General features: G+C 48.5%; 1 protein-coding gene and 1 long non-coding RNA gene across 2 annotated transcripts; one reads left to right on the forward strand and one right to left on the reverse strand.

Annotated features, from left to right (window-relative positions):
* Positions 1 to 4,034: 4,034 nt before the first annotated feature.
* On the reverse strand, positions 4,035 to 6,502 carry LOC107076834 (uncharacterized). The gene is made up of 3 exons (XR_001477960.2): positions 6,463 to 6,502; positions 5,074 to 5,218; positions 4,035 to 4,963 (listed from the first exon to the last, which is right to left on the reverse strand). It is a non-coding gene; the product is annotated as an uncharacterized lncRNA (long non-coding RNA).
* On the forward strand, positions 6,031 to 12,400 carry elf3 (E74-like factor 3 (ets domain transcription factor, epithelial-specific)). Its single transcript, XM_015342479.2, has 9 exons — positions 6,031 to 6,202; positions 7,388 to 7,559; positions 8,391 to 8,624; positions 8,940 to 9,053; positions 9,613 to 9,753; positions 10,054 to 10,140; positions 10,366 to 10,482; positions 10,743 to 10,938; positions 11,272 to 12,400. Exons 2-9 carry the CDS (start codon positions 7,400 to 7,402, stop codon positions 11,381 to 11,383), a joined length of 1,161 nt encoding a protein of 386 aa, XP_015197965.2. The 5' UTR covers positions 6,031 to 6,202; positions 7,388 to 7,399; the 3' UTR covers positions 11,384 to 12,400.
* Positions 12,401 to 17,087: the final 4,687 nt, after the last annotated feature.

The raw sequence follows: 17,087 nt of genomic DNA on the forward strand, positions 1-17,087 counted from the left end.
ACTCACTGAGGGGAGACAGACTGGCAATAAACCCCTTGCTGACCCTTTGAGTGAAGGGCATGAGGGAAGGGAGAGAAAACAAGAGCTGGAAACTCCCAGGAATGTCCTGTCACTAGCCAGGGGCCTCCAGTTGTTTTCCTCTCAGGCCTCCTTGCTTTATTGGTCATTCCTGAGGGTTCACAACACGCCTACTACTTGCTGCTGGTGATCTGACGAGGAAAACAAGCCTGAAGAACACAGACGGGGTATGCAGGACTGGGCGGATCCTGCCCGGACTGTGCCATCTGAATGGACTGCCGAGCTCTTTGCAGTTCAGCCCCAGCCATTTCCAGCAGTTTATCATCTGGCCCTAGCTCCTATTTGAAAGTGAACCAGATGATGGCGCTGTGTGCTGTAGTGTCCTAATTCACAGTGAGGATACAGGCAGCGTATACAGTCCAGCAGAAAATGTCAGAATAAAAACAATGAAGATGAACACATTGCTTCAGACACCAGAGAACTCTATCCATATTAGAAAATCAGAAGGTGTCAGTGCAGATCATGTGAGATCACCTCTGCCCCGTGCGCAGGCCTCTGACCAGTGTCCAGGTCCTCTCACCTGTGTGCTGCTCTTCTGACCTGTGTGCTGGTCCTCTGACCCATGTACAGGTCCTCTCACCTGTGTGCTGGTCCTCTGACCCATGTACAGGTCCTCTCACCTGTGTGAAGGCCCTCTGACATGTCTGCAGTCCCTTTGGCCAGTGTCTAGGTCTTCTGACCTGTGTGAAGGTCCTCTGATTCCCCCCATTTTACCAGGCTTGTAATGGAAACTTAGCCCAACCCAGCTTGCTATGCAGAGAAAGGAGTAGCTGATGACACCGTGGAAATTTCCCCTGCGTTGTCTCATCTCCTACATGCCAGAGGGGCCAAAAAAACCTCTAGCATACAAACTGGCAGCACCGCATTCCAGGGCTCCTAATTGCAATTGCTGCCTTGTGACAATAGAGCTATGTGTGAAACAGGAGGGTTGTGACATCTCGGAGTGGTGTGGGTGAGGGGACCCTAAAGCTGGATCTGGGAGAAAAAGAGTGAATGGAAGAGTCAGTTGTCAGAAAAGCCAGGGCAGGAGGTATGGCTCCAGTCACACGACCAGACAAGCCTGGATCCTGGTGAGGAGAGTGTTTTAGCAGAGTAACGAGTCTGTAAAGGCTTTAGGGCTGCAGCCTGAATGCTATCTTCTTATAAGAACACTGCCAGGGTTATGGAATCACCTCTGCACTGCAGCACTCAGTACTAATTAACAGAAATCAATCATATACCCAAATAAGCTTCTTCATGAACAGAATTTTGAGGAACTACAAAACATAAGATCATAAAAATGGCCTTCTCTTGTTGGTAAAGTTTCTTCTGTAGTTAATAAAAACACCTACTGGAACAGTGATGAACCCAGTGCTGAGTGAGAGGGGTCCCTGGGGTGTTTGCTCCCTTACTCAGGTCCTCCACACCAGATCTTGGGATCCCCACACTGTCTACTCTTTGCCCCACTAAGATCGTTACTTTATTGAATCATTGACTGAATTAACATGTCTCTTGATCGGAACCTTTGCAGAAAAAAATCTATTCAGAAGCTGGAGAACTTGCAAGTGAATGAAACACAGTACTTGATGAACAACCTCCAACATGATGAGCTAAAAACAATTAAGAAGCTCCCATTAACCCCATTACCAGTTCACTGATGTACTGAGAGCTCAGGAGGAACAGACACCAGCAGGCATGGGGGTCCCCAAGGCTTGGACTGGGGACCCCTTCTCTAACTTCCATGAACATGCATCTTTAACTCTGGAGCCACAGGGTTACAGCAGTTACTGAACAATTTGGTTATCGTAAAACAGAAGTCTAATCAGTTTGTCTAATCAGCAAAAGTCAAAGTAGCACCAGCTAGCAATCAACAGTCTGCGTTGAATGACCTGAAGCTTTCATCCCTCTGTTCCATTATTGCTACATTCTGCATAATAAATAAGAGGCAATCGACATGTTTATGGGCTGAAAACAATTAAAGGGGAACAATGCCCAGGTAAAGTGAACATAACCAAAGAAACGGGCTGCAGCCCAACCAGATTCCCAGCAAGAGCCTGTTTGCTCAGAAAAGTCCATCCACCACTGTCAGGGCGTGATGAGGGGTGAGGAAGGGAAGTCCATCTTCCCCTGCTCCCTCATGCCTTGTACATGCTGTCTCTCTCACACCTGAAGAAGGCGCTACAGACAAAACACTGCCTTTCAGCCTGGAACTGACCTCAGCTCCCGGCACTGAAACTATTTCTGACACTTTCAATGTTTAAAAGCAGAGGCTGTTTGTATTATAAAAAGGGCATTTACATGTTATCTGTTTGTCTGCAGTTGCTGTCTTCACGCGGGGCACATTCTCACATTGTGGCCCCACACACAGACTTATACACACTCAGAAAACAGACCAAACTGCTCGCTGTAATATGTCAAACTTCCACAGAACACAGACCAAAGAGCACCAGTCTGCAAAACCCATTCTGGACTACTCAAGGACATTTCTCTTGAACCCTGCAGCCTGGGGTGCAGCCTGCAGAGATGGAAGAACGAGACACCCGCTCATTTACCCCGGGCTAGCTCAAGTGCAAACTCAATGCATCGCCTCAGTATGGCTGCAGGACTGCTTACAAACACCAGATAGCAGCACAAATCCGGTCAAAGATCACGACACACCTGTTACCTCATTCTTGTCTTATGAGAAAATCTAAGTGCTGTTTATTGTAAGTCTTAAGCAAACTTTCTAAGAATTTACGTCACAAAGACAGGATTATCTCTACAATGCAATCGGGCAAGTTATATTGTTCCTTAATTATAGCTGAAACCTGAGCTATAATGCCATCTAGACTGTGCCTTATTTGGAATCTTTCTAAATTTAAGTGACCACATTGTGAGACAGCTATGTCACTCACCAAAGCTTAATGTTTTAAAATGATATGATATTTAATATGATCATATCATAATTGTATTCATTTCTTGCTTTGTTATACATTTCCTTCAGGTTTAATAATTATTTTAATGCATGGGTTTTTAATTGCAGTTTTCATTGTTTCCTACACAAAACGTATTGTTTGTTATCGCTGTAATGGCTGACAGGCTGGCTAGCGATGTCACTGTGTTACCATGAGCTCACTCTGCACCTTACCAATCCTTCCCTGAGGTCCAATACCCATACCTCCGCGTTTTGAAAGCCAAGGAGGATTTGGAATGGAAGACTCACTTTCCTCCATCCCTCTATTTTCCAACCTCTTCATCTCTTTCAGGGTTCTGGGGAAACCGAAGGACTGGACGGGACGCCAGTCCATCAAAGGGCAGACAGACACAAACACGCACGTGCTCACACTCACAGCGGGGCCAAAACTAAATAGAAACTAAATAACGTACCAGCATGTCTTTGGACTGTGGGAGGAAACTAGAGCACACAGAGGAAACCCAAGTGAACACAGGGTAAAAAAAACAACATAAACACAGGGAGAACATAGAAACTCCACACAGAGAGCACCCCAGGAATTGAAGCCAAGGCTTAACCCTAACCCTCGGTACTGGCTACCAAACGTCTTACACAAACAGCCTATATTTTTGTAAAACAGGCTGTTGGACAGTGCTGCCGTGGTCATGTCCGATGTGGCGCAGCGGCGCTGTGCTGGAGACTGAGTGTGTGCGTGAGTATCAGAGGAGCTCTGCACTCGCTCCTCTCATGGACAGTCTTCCTGAGGGGCTGGTTTCATCGCTGGCAGATGTCGGACTAACTGGTGATGTCAGGGAGATTGTGATTTGGGGTGAAAAGCCCAAGACAGGTGACTACTCTATTGGGCCCATATTTAGGCTGAAGCATGGAGGAGGGTCAGGGGTCTGCGTTTTCCAACTGCAGGGCCATGGGTTTCAACCCCCAGGTGGGACCTTGCCTCTGCACCTTGAGTGAGGTCACTGACACAGGCGGGCGGCTCCAGCGAAATCCCCAGCTGTTTAAATGTAAGGCAATCTGGATACATGAATCAGACAAATTCATTCTTTATCTTGTGTGGCTGGCTGTTTGATTAATCGTGAATGCTCGCAAAAAGCAGGCTTCAACAACACTGATGATAATTCTGGTCTAAAACAAACTTCACCTTTAAAGCACAAATACATTACTCATTTGTAAACAATTGTAAAAAAGTGAAAATGTGACGATGAGACGTTTGGTCCCACACATACACACACAAGCCCCCATGTCCCTCCTAGGACCTGCACTGCCCAGATCAGCGCGCTCCTGCAGTCTCCTCATGTCGGGACAGGGGAGACGCAGTGCAAGGTGAGTACTGTAGCCTGCCGGAGCAGCCAGCTCTGCTTGTTTGTAGCCAGTGCTGCTTGTTTATTGTTCAGGCTCATTGAGTCAGTGTTGCGGAAACTGGAAAAACTTGTCTTTTTGTCTGCTGCCCCCGCAATGCACACAATGGACCCTCTTGTTCCCAGGGGGTCTTCAGGGTTGAATGCTGGTTAAACATCAGATGCATTGACTAGGAATCTGCTTACAAAACCCCTGGAGTTTCTCTGGTTACTGCGCTGTACTGACTAGACTAGCCGGTTGTGTCCCAACTTTTACTGCACCTCAGGATTCTGTGCCTTCGCCCCATCGGCCAAAGGAAATTTTTACCATTCCCTGACAGCGAACTCAGAAATACCTTTTAAATATGACTGGCTGATGTGTATTCTTCAGAACCAAGCCCCGAAGGAAACGTGCCCCAGTAGGTTGTGCTGACTGGTTCTCGTGGTGTTCTTGTTTCTCAAGCCTGGCCAAGCTTGGTGTTTGTTGTGGCTGTGATTCACTGTGTATCGCAGATCGTTCCCGTGTTTGTATCATATTAGACTAGAATAAACATTTACAAGATCTCAGCAGACTCTGTGTTGGGAATCAAACTGGAAGACACTGGTGCGTTCCAAATCACTGCAGGGGAAAAGAAACTAGGGCTAATTAATATTTGACACTGCTATTACAGCTGACATATGCTCAGCCTCAACAACATTCGCTCCGGAAATAATAAGGAATTTACGTACCAGTTAGAAAGAGCCCCTTGGCAGCACTAAAATTAAACACACACTCCCTCAGTGCTAGTCGGCAAAGTCCACCACCTTCCTGCTCTACTGATGTCCTGGGGCTGTGCTGGGCATTTCATAGTGGCACTTCGAACACAAATCTGCACTGTGAAAGAAGAGAACCAGCTGATGGAATCTGCTTCTCAGGAACGCCTCAAATGATAGAGCATCCCTTCCAGTTTTCTGTCTCGTTATTGCTTTTCTAAGGCAAATGCAAACAAATAAGAAATGTATTTCTGCTTTACAGTAGAAGTGCAGTATGTCTGAGCCCCAAATCCCCCCTGTGCTCAATGTGTTGTGCATCTTTCACACCCTGAATCAAAGTCCTTTAACGGCCCCCTTACTGGAGCGCAGTGCAGCACAGCAGCCAGGCCGGTGGACCTTGATCAACATTCTCTATTGACAGGGTGACATCATCTTGTGAAGTTTAACTGCAGGAGGCAGGAGAGGTGGTAGCGGGCTGGCGGAGGTGAGAAAGGACAGCGAAAGCAGCTGCCTCAGAAATGAAATAACTGGTGAAGGCAGCTCAGAGGGCCTTGACACGGAGAGGCCTGTCGGGATAATAATTAAGACAAAGCGCTGCTGCGGCCGGGTGGGAACCTGGCAGAGGAAATGGACCAGATCCACTTTGTTTCCAGATGCGTGTCCCCTGGCCGCACTCGGCACTGTCTCTGGCGGGAGAGGAGATCTTTACAGACTAGGGAGGGGGGGGGGGGATATCAGACCCTGAATCCTGAATCCTACCCCTGCCCTTTCTTTCCTGTGGTGTGCAGGAGGTGTGGCTGCACAGCTATTCAGGCACCTGTTCTTCATGCAAATGTCTCTTCTCTCCAGCGGAGAGCAGCCCGGTGTGGAATTCCCCGCTCACCTGGAGCTCCACCCCCCTCAGCAAGAGCTATAAAGCGAGCGAGGCTGGCAGCTCGCAGGTATTGGTGAAACAGGTGCACTCAGGGCCGTGAACACAGCAGCGATCTGGGGAGTAACAGCGCCACAGGGATCACCTGTACTGGATTATTTCTCTCGCTCTTCAACGGCTTTTTAACCTCCCTCTGTTTGATCTAGTGTCCGGCGCCTGGTCCTGTTTCAACAGGTATGGAGAAGTGTTTCTTTTCCTCTGCCATGCCAATGCCTGCTGCTTGTGCGTGTGTGTAAATGCGAGTCAGCTCATGCTCCGGTACAGCAGCTGTGTGTCCGCTTTTGCGCAAAAAGCAGAACTGAGCTTTCTCGTGATCCTAGAGGGATTCAAACTGCTAGGATATTGGATTCAGAAAGGAAATCTGGCAAAAATAAAGTTTCAGGCTGCTTATTGTAAATTACTCCAGATAACATATTAAAAAAATAAGATTTTACCTTGAGGAGAGATGAATCAAGCCAGCAGTTTTGCCTTGCCTATAAAATTAAACAACATTGAGTAAGCTCTACAAAGCACCATTATAGTAAGTAAAATTACGCAGGCAAAGGTATTAAAAATCGCAGCTCTTTTATGTAAAATTTACAACGTAGGATAGACACATATTGCGGAATTATCGCGTATTAACTCTTTATAACTAGTTATATATTGTTGTAGTCTGCAAACGTTTTTTTTCCCCAAAAATCAGATAATAATCTCACAGTACATGTGAAATGTAAATGTGATCTGATAATAGTCATGAAATACATGACACATGTAATCCTCGTGAATTCCGAGAATGAGAATGTAAATTAGCGCTGTCCGTGTCGCTGCGCCAGAAAGAACCTTGTAAACAATCTAAAATAATTACGCGACGGGTTTATGAAGTTCGAAGTCAGTAGCTATGGGAGACGATGCAGTGTCTGCCTGGGCGATTCCTTTAGCTGCTAAATGCACCGTGTCATCAGCGATTCCGGGACATCTCAGTCCCATTGCAGTGTCTGGATGCGTTTCTCGAAATAAAAGATTAATTCACCGTATTCCCGTTCCGTCCGCTCTGTAGTGCCAACATCAATTGATTAAAAACAATTAATCAAAGGGCACGAGCATAATTTTCAGACGATTTACAGATGTATAATCGGTGTATTTTTAAGCAGAAACTTTAAGCCTGTCAAGGAGCCCCGTCAAGGAAAAAACAAACTTGAGGCTGAATTTGATAGCGAATTTTAATATCTGGAGTAATAAATTAATAGCGGTTGTAAAGTGGTATTAACAGTACTTCAGCTGCCTAGTGTGTGGTTATTGTAAATGCTTTGGTGTGGAGACGGTGACTGTATGAAGTATGAATTCTTGTAATAACTGATTTTCTTACTGGCTGCACTGCAGAAGGAAGAACTGATGTCGGCGACTTGCGAGCTCAGCAGCATCCTCACCAAAGCCAACCACGCCATGTATCAGATCTCGGACCCCGGGCAGCCCGCGGGCAGCCTGTCCCTCGGCGACAGCAAGGACTCCCTGCAGCTGCTGACCAGCGCGCAGCTGCCCGCAGAGCTCCTGGGTAAGACAGGGTGAAGACACCAAACACGGCTACGCCAACAGAGACTGAACAACAGGCTTATCACAGTGGCGCCTGGCGATAAAATCAAAGAGCGGGAGAGAAAAAAAACACTGTTTTCTTAACTACATTTAGCACCCCAAACATTATTTGCAGACGTGATTAGCGCGCAGGTAGCGTGACCACCGTGATTGCTCACAGCGACTGTTAGCTTGAGTAACTAGGTTAATGGCTCCCGATAAGCGCGTGCCAGTTAATTGCCTTTCATCGAAACCATAAAGCGCAGCTATTAACGCGCCTGAGTCTCCACGGGGGGACGAGGGCGGGATTTATTAGCAGGAGAAGACACCTGGAATCGAGCCCGGAAAGCCGAGTGCAGAGCCGTTAGGGATGGCGCGCACAAGGCTGGTGACACAGCATTCCTGTTCAAAGTGTCGCCCAGAGCCATCATAAGCTCGACGAATCTTCCCGATTAATTAATCCCCCCCAATAATTGTTGACCTGAATTTAAAGCCCACACGCATGGATTTCGGAGCTCTGGAAATGTTCATTTCCTAACTCGTTTTTAAATTTCATACAAGGTATAGTTCTCTCAGTGATGTATGATGAGTTTTTTACTTTGTGTTCTGTCAATGTCACAGCATCTCACTACTAAGTAGTTTGTGTCCAGCAATAGTCTGTACTGCTGTTTTGTTAAAGACAGTTTGAAAGCACAAGGAAATAACAGCACTCCGTGTTTCCAGTGTTTTAAATCGCTGCGGAGCTCGGGGGAAGGTGTCTGGTCACGACCTGCTCGGACAGGGAGTCTGAGGCCTGTCTGCGCTTGGTTTTCAGGCCCCTGCAAGTGGTACAACACTGACCCGCAGTTCTGGAGCAAGCAGAACGTGCTGGAGTGGATCAGCTACCATGTGGAGGAGACCAAGTTCGACGCCAGCACCCTGAACATGGCCTACTGCACCCTGGAGGGGTCCGTGCTGTGCCAGATGTCCCGGGACACGATGCTTTCCATGTTTGGGCCACTGGGGGACCGACTGTACCACAGCCTGCAGGACCTGAAGGCGAAAAACAGTAAGTGTCCTCAGGGATCAGAGAGAGCTCAGAGACCTTTCAAGTCCACATGAACAGCACAGTGCAAACTGGGCAACTCTCCACAGGGAGCCCGGCTCCAGGGAAATAAACCCTTTTTATAAAAAAAACAGACTAATTTTACTCAAAACGTCTTTTCTTTCGGGTTTGAAACAATCACCTCAACAAGACAGCCTGCCTCACACACCTGCAACACAAAGTGCTTGAGTGGAGCGTGTCTGATTTAGTGCTCCTGCTCCAGCAGAGGCTCTGTAGTAAGAGGGACCGTCTCTGACCACTGCCTCTCTGCTGTTTCAGGTGTTGATGACATCACCAATGACATTCTGAACACCCTCTTCACTGACCTCCCGGAAATCTTTGCCGAAGACACCTACAACCTCCTGCCTACAGTTGTTGTGGCTCCAGGACCCGGTACGAGAGGACTTTGTTCTGGTCAATCGATCACCTGTTCAGAGACAAGCCAGACGTCTTAGTTCTGACTGCAGTCACACTGAAAGATAAAGCCAAGGTTAACTGTCACTAGGAGACCTTTTCAGGGCGCTCCTTGTTTGTTTATAGTCAAAGGCAAATGGACCACAGTTCATTGCTGTTATAAACCAAGCCAGTGAGACCCACAGCCTCGGTAACAGTGTTGACTACCAACTGAACACAAACAGTTGAACACAAACTCCTCACAAGAGGAGACATTTAGCCCATCTGCTCTCGTCAATCTGTTTTCTAAAAGGAACCAGGGTATCGGCTTTGACAGTGTGGCAGGGCTGCTTGCTCCACATCCCCACAACCCTTTGTGTAAAGAAGTGCCTCCTGTTCCGCAGTTTTCAAAGCTCTTGCCTACAGTGTAACTTTGAGTACAGCTCACAGTCCCTTGCGGACACTAGAATACGCTGGATCCGGGTGGGATCTCAGACACTGGGAGTGTTGGCTGCGTGTCCCTCTGTGCTCACAGAGCTTATCTGCTATGTTTTTGCAGGCTGCGGCACTGACTTCAGCAAACCAACCTCCCGGGATGTGCAGAGTGAGCTGAAGATGATGGGTGAGCTGCCGTCCTGGAACGACCTCGGGTACGAGTCTGGACCCACGTCCCCGGACAGCCTGGACAGCTCCAGCGCAGGCGAGTGTCGAATGGTCTGTTCAGGGAGAAAGGAAACCAACATCTCGTCTAGTGTGGGGCTGTCAATGTTTGCTTCCTTCAGTACTCACTCAGGAAGCTGAAGTCCCCTAGTGGCCTTTGGATAGCTGCAGACTGGAGCAGTGCGGGTGCCCCCTAAAATAGATTTATTCCAGAACGTATAGAATGGCTTTGCCAGTAAAAGCTGTGGCATTCAATTAGAAAAGTCCTTCAGTTTCAGCTATGACACATACAGATTTAAGGTCTCAGTGTTTTGAAAAGTGCTCTTTTTCTGTGCTGCAGGGATGCAGAACTTCCCCAGCTCCCCAGACTCCGGTGGAAGTGACTCCGAGCTGGACTTCTCCGAGATGAGGCTCCCCAGTGCCACAGGTGAGTCGCTGTCCTCTCACCTGGCCTCTGAGACACCTGTAACATGCGAAAAAGACACAAACACATCCTCCTCTTCCTGGACAGCACACAGGGCAATGCATGTGCTGGCAGGCAGTTCTGTGGCTTTGGTCAGTTTTGCTGGGGTCTCGTTGCTCGATTCCTGCTGTGCACCACCATTACAGAGCTCCATGCTTGTGTCCTGACTTTCTGCTCTCCCCTTAACAGACAGTTACCAGGAGCCCGGCAGGGCGGAGCTCAAGCCTGGCAAGAGAGGAAGGGGGAGGCCCAGGAAGCTGAGCCGAGGTGCTGAGGACTGCATGGACACCAAGAAGAGCAAACATGGTGAGTTGAGCACCTTCACAAGGCAAAGGAGTCCACAACAGTACAATCCAGGGTAGTTGGGCTCCGTTCCCCTTGGTGGAACAAGTGCTGGGCAAGAAGCAGCCAGCTGAGCCTCTTAGGACTTGTTGGTATTCCTCAGAGCAGCTTGGCAGCACCTCGCTCTGGAGCACCGAGAGCCTACCAGCGGCAGGGACGGGCTGGGTGGCAGTGGGGGGGGAGTGGGGACCGGGCCTGACCGCGGCTGTGCTGTCTCCCCGCAGCGCCCCGCGGCACGCACCTGTGGGAGTTCATCCGGGACATCCTGATCCACCCGGAGCTGAACAACGGGCTGATGAAGTGGGAGGACCGGCGGGAGGGCGTCTTCAAGTTCCTCAAGTCGGAGGCGGTGGCGCAGCTCTGGGGGCAGAAGAAGAAGAACAGCAGCATGACGTACGAGAAGCTGAGCCGCGCCATGAGGTGAGCAGAGAGACGGGGAACCGTCTGCAGCCCCCCCGGGGATTCCCAGGCCTGAGAAAGCAGCTCCTTTTTCACAGTCTTCATCTTGGCACAGTCACTTGTATGATTCCACAAAATTTAAAGTCGGTGCATCACCATGTTTTTAGTACCAGGGCAGGATTTTGGAACCTATAGACAGTGCAGCGGCAGAAAAGCTACAGGATCCCTGACTGCGCAGCAGGAACGCCAGGGAGAAACCCCTGAGCCTGCAGGCAGGCGGGCCTGTCGGGACACTCAGCTGTCCTGCAGAGCGTGGCACTGACCGGCTCTCTGTCCCTCTGTCTGCCTCTGCAGGTACTACTACAAGAGGGAGATCCTGGAGAGGGTGGACGGCCGGCGGCTAGTTTACAAGTTCGGCAAGAACTCCAGCGGCTGGAAGGTGGGGGAAATGGGCCTGGGAATGTGAGGTTTTTGGGAACGCCATGGGAAGAGGAAAGGTGGAAGGCGGCGGAAATCCTGCGGAGACTGGTGGCCTCTGGTTAGGGCACCTGTCCACGGTTCGAGCCGGGGGCGAGTCTGAGAGACGTGAAGGACTGGCAATCCTGACATTTGGTTAAAAACATCCGGCCCATCTGCAGGGCCACCAAGCGTGAACGCCTTTCATTGTGGGGGCGTCTCTAAAAACGTAAGCCAACATTTTGGCTAAAGTAGGTTGTATGAACCGAAAATGATATTGTATTCTTGGTGAATTTTATTTTTTACTCTTGCTCTGTGCTTATTTAACATGCTTTCTCGTTATTTTCACGGTTGAGAGTGCTGGTGATGGGCTTGTTATCCCTCCTCCCACCTGTGTCTTATGGCCCAGAGAGCTCAGTACTGGTGTTTTTCTGAAGCTTTGTCTCAATATTTTGACCGATGACTTTGATTCACATCCTCCTCGCCACTCTAGACTGGAGTGATGACAAGCCCGTCAGTCCAGGTGTTTTTCACCTGCGCTGCAGCCTGTTCTGGAGCCGAGGGCTAGCAGAGGCACAGCTGGCTTTGCTAGCTGGGACTGTAAGAAGCACATTCCCAGGCTCTGAGAGGAAAAGCCACAGAGAGCCCCTCAAAAACACCATACTCCCTCCCTGGCCCAAGGCACAGGTACTTCCAGATTGGAAAGTTATACGATACAAAGCACTTTGGTTTTACCTATTTGGCGAGATGAAGTAGGGAAATTTGTAAATGTATCCATCTTTTCTTCCTGAAGCACGATTCCTTATGTCTGTATATACCTCTTTATCAGTGTATTTTATAAGTAAAGATGTTTGTAAATCAAGTTTTTAACAACAGAATGATTTAAGTTTTATTCAGCTGGACTGGTAATATTTTTTCAAGAAATACGTTTGTTATGTAAGAAAATCTTAAGATGTTTTGAAATGTATATGTACCTTTTGTACAAAACTAAGCTGTTTTTTAATAAAAGAGAAAGTATTGGAGAAAATGGTGTTGTTTGTTCGCAAAACTCTCTGCAGTCAGAAAGGGGAAATATTCTTACAGATAAGTTTCTGTTTACTGTGCAACGATGACAGCACAAAGCACAGTATGTTATCCAGGAAGCATCTTTAGTCCCATCTTTTACCTCCGCACAGCATACCTTGGTAAAACAGAACTATTACATTGTATTAGATCCTTCCATACTTCACATGGACTGTTTTAAGCATAATTACCACTTCCCGCTTTTATAAGGCTAATTAATGTTGCTAGAATTCACTGTTCTGAGAGCTGTTTATAGAAGTAAACTTCAGGAGGGAGAAATGCCCTATTTAGATTACAACAAACATGTTAACTATGAGTACATTTGCTACAGTTACTTCTATATATCATGAAAGTAGGCAGTGGTTTTGTCTTGCTTATAGCTTTCATCTTTTTTCCTGGGTAGTGGGAAGGACCTGGGAGATTCAGCTGGGAGTAGCTGTGACTTTACTGCTACGGCAGAATACTTTTCCAGCATGACCTGACCCATCTCAAGGGGGCTATTAATGATTAGGCAGGGCTATCAGACAAAGACTTTGTTGTGACATTCTCTTGTGTCTGAAACAAAGACAGTGCCGTTTTTAACGCTTTTCTACTGAAGGTGTATTAACTTATCAAGGCCATGGTGGCTCTTGCCAAATCAAACAGAGAGAGAAACAATAGCTCAAGGCCATGAAACCCCTCAAGGGGCACATGCAGACATGACTCTGATGAACCAGCTTATTAAAAACATCAGACGTTCCAGATTCCTGTTTTTAACTTCACTTTTTCTATCATTATTCTATTCCTTTGGAAACCAGTCCTGGAACACTGCTTTCCCAGTCAAGGGAAAGGATCTGACCTCCAAGTGTTCAAGGCTGCACAGCCTGGAGTGTGCTCAGCTGGAAAAAAACAGTGAGGAATTTCTCAGCTTTCAATGGGTCACATGGTGTTTATCCCTGGGCTGCATAGCAAACCTACAGTGCAATTCTGCAGCACCCCTCTGTCCTCAGCCAGCATTCCCTTGACCTGCATGATGTCATTTGTTAGTTTTCATCCTCCTCTCTCTCCAAGATATTCAATGACTATCGACTTTCAAAGGGGAACTCTGGCTTATAAACAACCCCGGCATCCTGGCCAAATTTCCCCATCGGCCTTTATCAATCATGGCCTCCTAACAATCCCCCTCTGTGAATTGGCTTCATTACTCTGCTCTCCTCCCCACTGATAGCTGATGTGTGGTGAGCGTTCTGGCGCACTATGGCTGCCGTCGCATCATCCAGGTGGATGCTGCACATTGGTGGTGGTGGAGGGGAGTCCCCATTAGCTGTAAAGCGCTTTGAGTGGAGTGTCCAGAAAAAGCGCTATATAAATGTAAGCAATTATTATTATAATAATAATTATTATTATTGTGGCTTGCATCACATACAAAATACCTGGGCGACACACAATCTCACCATTTACCTGCACAGCCTGTAAATCTGCACATGATTTGAGTGTTTGCTGCAGTCTAGATGGTCACACTGCAATTCAACTGAAATTGTCCATGTGCAGTTGAGTCTATGCTGCTCCACAAGAACGTACACTCCTGGGTGTGGAAGTCACAGGGTCAGAGGTCAGGTCAGGAGTAGAGGCAGGTCTTTGAGCCAGTGCCTCAGAGTTTGGGGTTAGGATCAGGATTGTGTGTAGGGATGCACTGACAGTCCTTTAGTCAGTCCTGTAAGGCAAACCTACAACAGGCGGTTGTAAAAGGATGATTAAACATGATCTCTTTCTAATTCAGTATTTTCCTCAAACATAGTTTCGGCACACAGAAAACACATTCCATGAAATCATGGACTAGTCAGACTGTTGGGTTAACATGTTGTTCCAAGGAAGGATTGGATTTCAAGTGCAGGTGAACTGGATGCAGGATGGGAGCACCTGGAACAGTGGCAATGCCTCTGCCCAGAGTACAAACAGTGGAGAGGAATACAGGAGGGCGATGAGGCTCTCCTCAGAGAATCATTGCACACTAACACATCGGAATGCTTTCTGCTCGTCAGGTGAAAGGCAGCAAGATCTCAATTCCGTCGGATTTACCGAGAGGGCCTGTTAACTGTGACCAGCAGGTCAGTTCGGCCGAGCCCCGGATCAAAAGGACGCTTCAGCTCCCGTGGCGGGTCCATGGCACAAATACAAGCTCCTGATGTCGGGGTTTTGTTTTACAGACTTGTTTCTGACGGACCCATAGAGACAGAGGAAAAAAAAAAATGTCTCCTCTGTGCAGAGGTGCTGGGGAGGGGGACAGAAGGAAAGGACAGAAGAGGGGTGAAGGGGGAGACGTTTGGCCGGTCGCTGGGCTTGCTTCCAGCAGCCAAGCGATCCGAGGATCTCCAGCTACTACAGCCATGGGAAAAACCAGGCTCCCCTGACTAATTACGGCAGTCTCAGCTAGGGGAGAGAGAAGACAGCTGGGTAAATACTTTACTGTAGCTTCAAAAAACCAACCCACACTCATGCAAAAAGAACTGTTGACATTCTTACAACATTGTTTAAATGTTTCATAAGCCTCCAATCTCCATACCCTCCTGCACTCCTGGCAGTAAGATCCCCCGCCCAGTGTTGGCCCTTGTGTGTTTTTGGATGAGTTTACAGGAGCTGGAGTGGAGGAGCTTATGTAACAGCATGGCTGAGTGTCAGACACGGAGCACCGCAGAGCCGGAAGAAGCCACAAGAGCCCATTACCTCAGAGGAGGTGTCACTCCAGCTGCCCCTGCCAGCCAGCTTCTCCGGTGTCCAGAAGCCAGTGATCACGCTGCTGCGGAGCCCACAGCTCCAGCACTGCTGCAGAAGGGGCTTCAGCCTCCTTCTGTCCCCCCTGATCTTTTGACAAAGATAAACAGCAAGGGTCTACAGAACACAAGGGGGTTTAATTGTCAAAGCAAGAGTTCAAGTTAAGGCTACTCAACTTGAGACCCTTCCAATCCTTCCTACTGCTGGACATTGATGGTGGAACAGCCCTGGTTTAAGTCATACCCTCCAGTAGGAAAGTCCCATGTGAACACATGAGGGGTACTTAGATAGATAAGGCAGCAGGAGCTCCTGGGGCAGACAGAGAGTTACCCCAGCAGGTTAGAGCAGACGGGGGCATGGTAACAGTTTTGTTGGGAGCCCACACAAGCGTCAGTTTGAAGAGCGCTGGCCTTGTGCAGCCGTGGTCAAATGCTGATAGTCCACCATTGCCGTCTGGACTGGTCACATCAAAGACAGCCCAAACCTCCACACTAGGGTTGTGTGCTGCCAACCACTTGTGCCTCCTTGTGAGGGGAGCTGGATCATTCCTGACCTGACCCAGAGATCTCCAGCACTTCGGTCCTGTGAACCAACGCAGACATGCAGCAGGCGTTGAAGTCTGTTCTCCAGGAGGTCCGTATGGATTTCAGCTCCAATGGATCCAGTGCCTTGCTGTCACTGTGGACACATGCCTGAACAGGTTTGGAGACGTTATCATTATTGTCTTATCGCTGGCTAGGGATGTGGCCACGAGCATATAATTACATTACCATGGGACCTTGTTACCTTACTTACTGAAACACCCCTGTACGTGCACAGTTATCGATACTATTACAGTTAATAACAAGGTGCTACAAGCAGAAAGGCAGGTGCACAGTTCCACAATATATTGTTATCAAAGCTTTACAGTCTCTAAAAGACTGCTGCGTACAACTGATCTTGGGTGACAACTGATCTTGGATTTTCTGGGGACCCCAGAGTGGATCACAGGGGCCCTGCAGGCAGCATGGGCTGGCTAGCTTGAGACCAGGTGACTCGTTCTTCTGCCTGTCCTAAAGAGCTTCAAAAACCTTGACTAGGTAGTGAAGGCCAAGTGTCAGACACACTGCAAGGCGCTCAGCAGCATTGATTAAATGAGATGAAGAAAAGAGAGCAGAGGAACCAAAGAGGGGCAGGACAGGGCCAGATAGAGGGCTCTGATGAATAATTCAAGATGGGTTTAATTAAATCAGGAGTTGGAGTAAGGGGGAGCCAGGAGTGATGGCTGTTTGTGTCGCTTTTTCTCTGGCTTCCAGAATGTGACACTGCACCCCAGCACCGACTCTCCTACATTCCCAGGTTCACAGAGCATGAAGGAGGGAGCTCAGTCTCGAATAACAGCCCTGCCTGCCTGCCTGCCTGCCTGCAGACGGAGCAGTGTCGTTGCAGTGCCTGCCATGCTGTGCTCTTAGCGACGGAGCGCAGGCTGTGGACCGGCAGGGCAGCAGCACCTTCACCTGCCCGGCGCAGTCTCCGCGGCAACAGACTCGTCTGACAGGTGCAGCTGGAGCGCGGCCAGAGATCTGAACGGAGCACGTAGCTTACTGGAAGGACTCCGCCTACTGCCTGGAAGTCTTGACTAGGTGGGGCGTTAGATTGAGCAGGTATGACCTCACCTGCTAAACATAGATAGATAAAGGTAGGCCGAGAGGAGGGGGGCTCAGCACACACTAAAGTGAAACTGCTGTAATCATGCATCTGCCTCACCAGCACACTGCCCTGCTTCTCCAAACTCTCCACTCCCACTCCCACTCACATGACCCGGCGCCCTCGCCCGCTCTCACGGTTTTCTTTTTGACTTTCTTTATGAGAACGTAAGTGGAAACAGAAATGAAAGAACCACTAAATAAATGGTATAAAAT

The sequence above is a fragment of the Lepisosteus oculatus genome, chromosome 5 (assembly GCF_040954835.1).
Source record: "Lepisosteus oculatus isolate fLepOcu1 chromosome 5, fLepOcu1.hap2, whole genome shotgun sequence".
Classification (NCBI taxonomy): Eukaryota; Metazoa; Chordata; class Actinopteri; order Semionotiformes; family Lepisosteidae; genus Lepisosteus; species Lepisosteus oculatus.

Coding starts and splice junctions, on each gene's coding strand:
- elf3 (XM_015342479.2), top strand. CDS start 7,400: ATGTCGGCGACTTGCGAGCTCAGCAGCATCCTCACCAAAGCCAACCAC. Junction 9,754..10,053: donor CCTGGACAGCTCCAGCGCAG/GCGAGTGTCGAA, acceptor TCTGTGCTGCAG/GGATGCAGAACTTCCCCAGC. Junction 10,141..10,365: donor GAGGCTCCCCAGTGCCACAG/GTGAGTCGCTGT, acceptor TCCCCTTAACAG/ACAGTTACCAGGAGCCCGGC.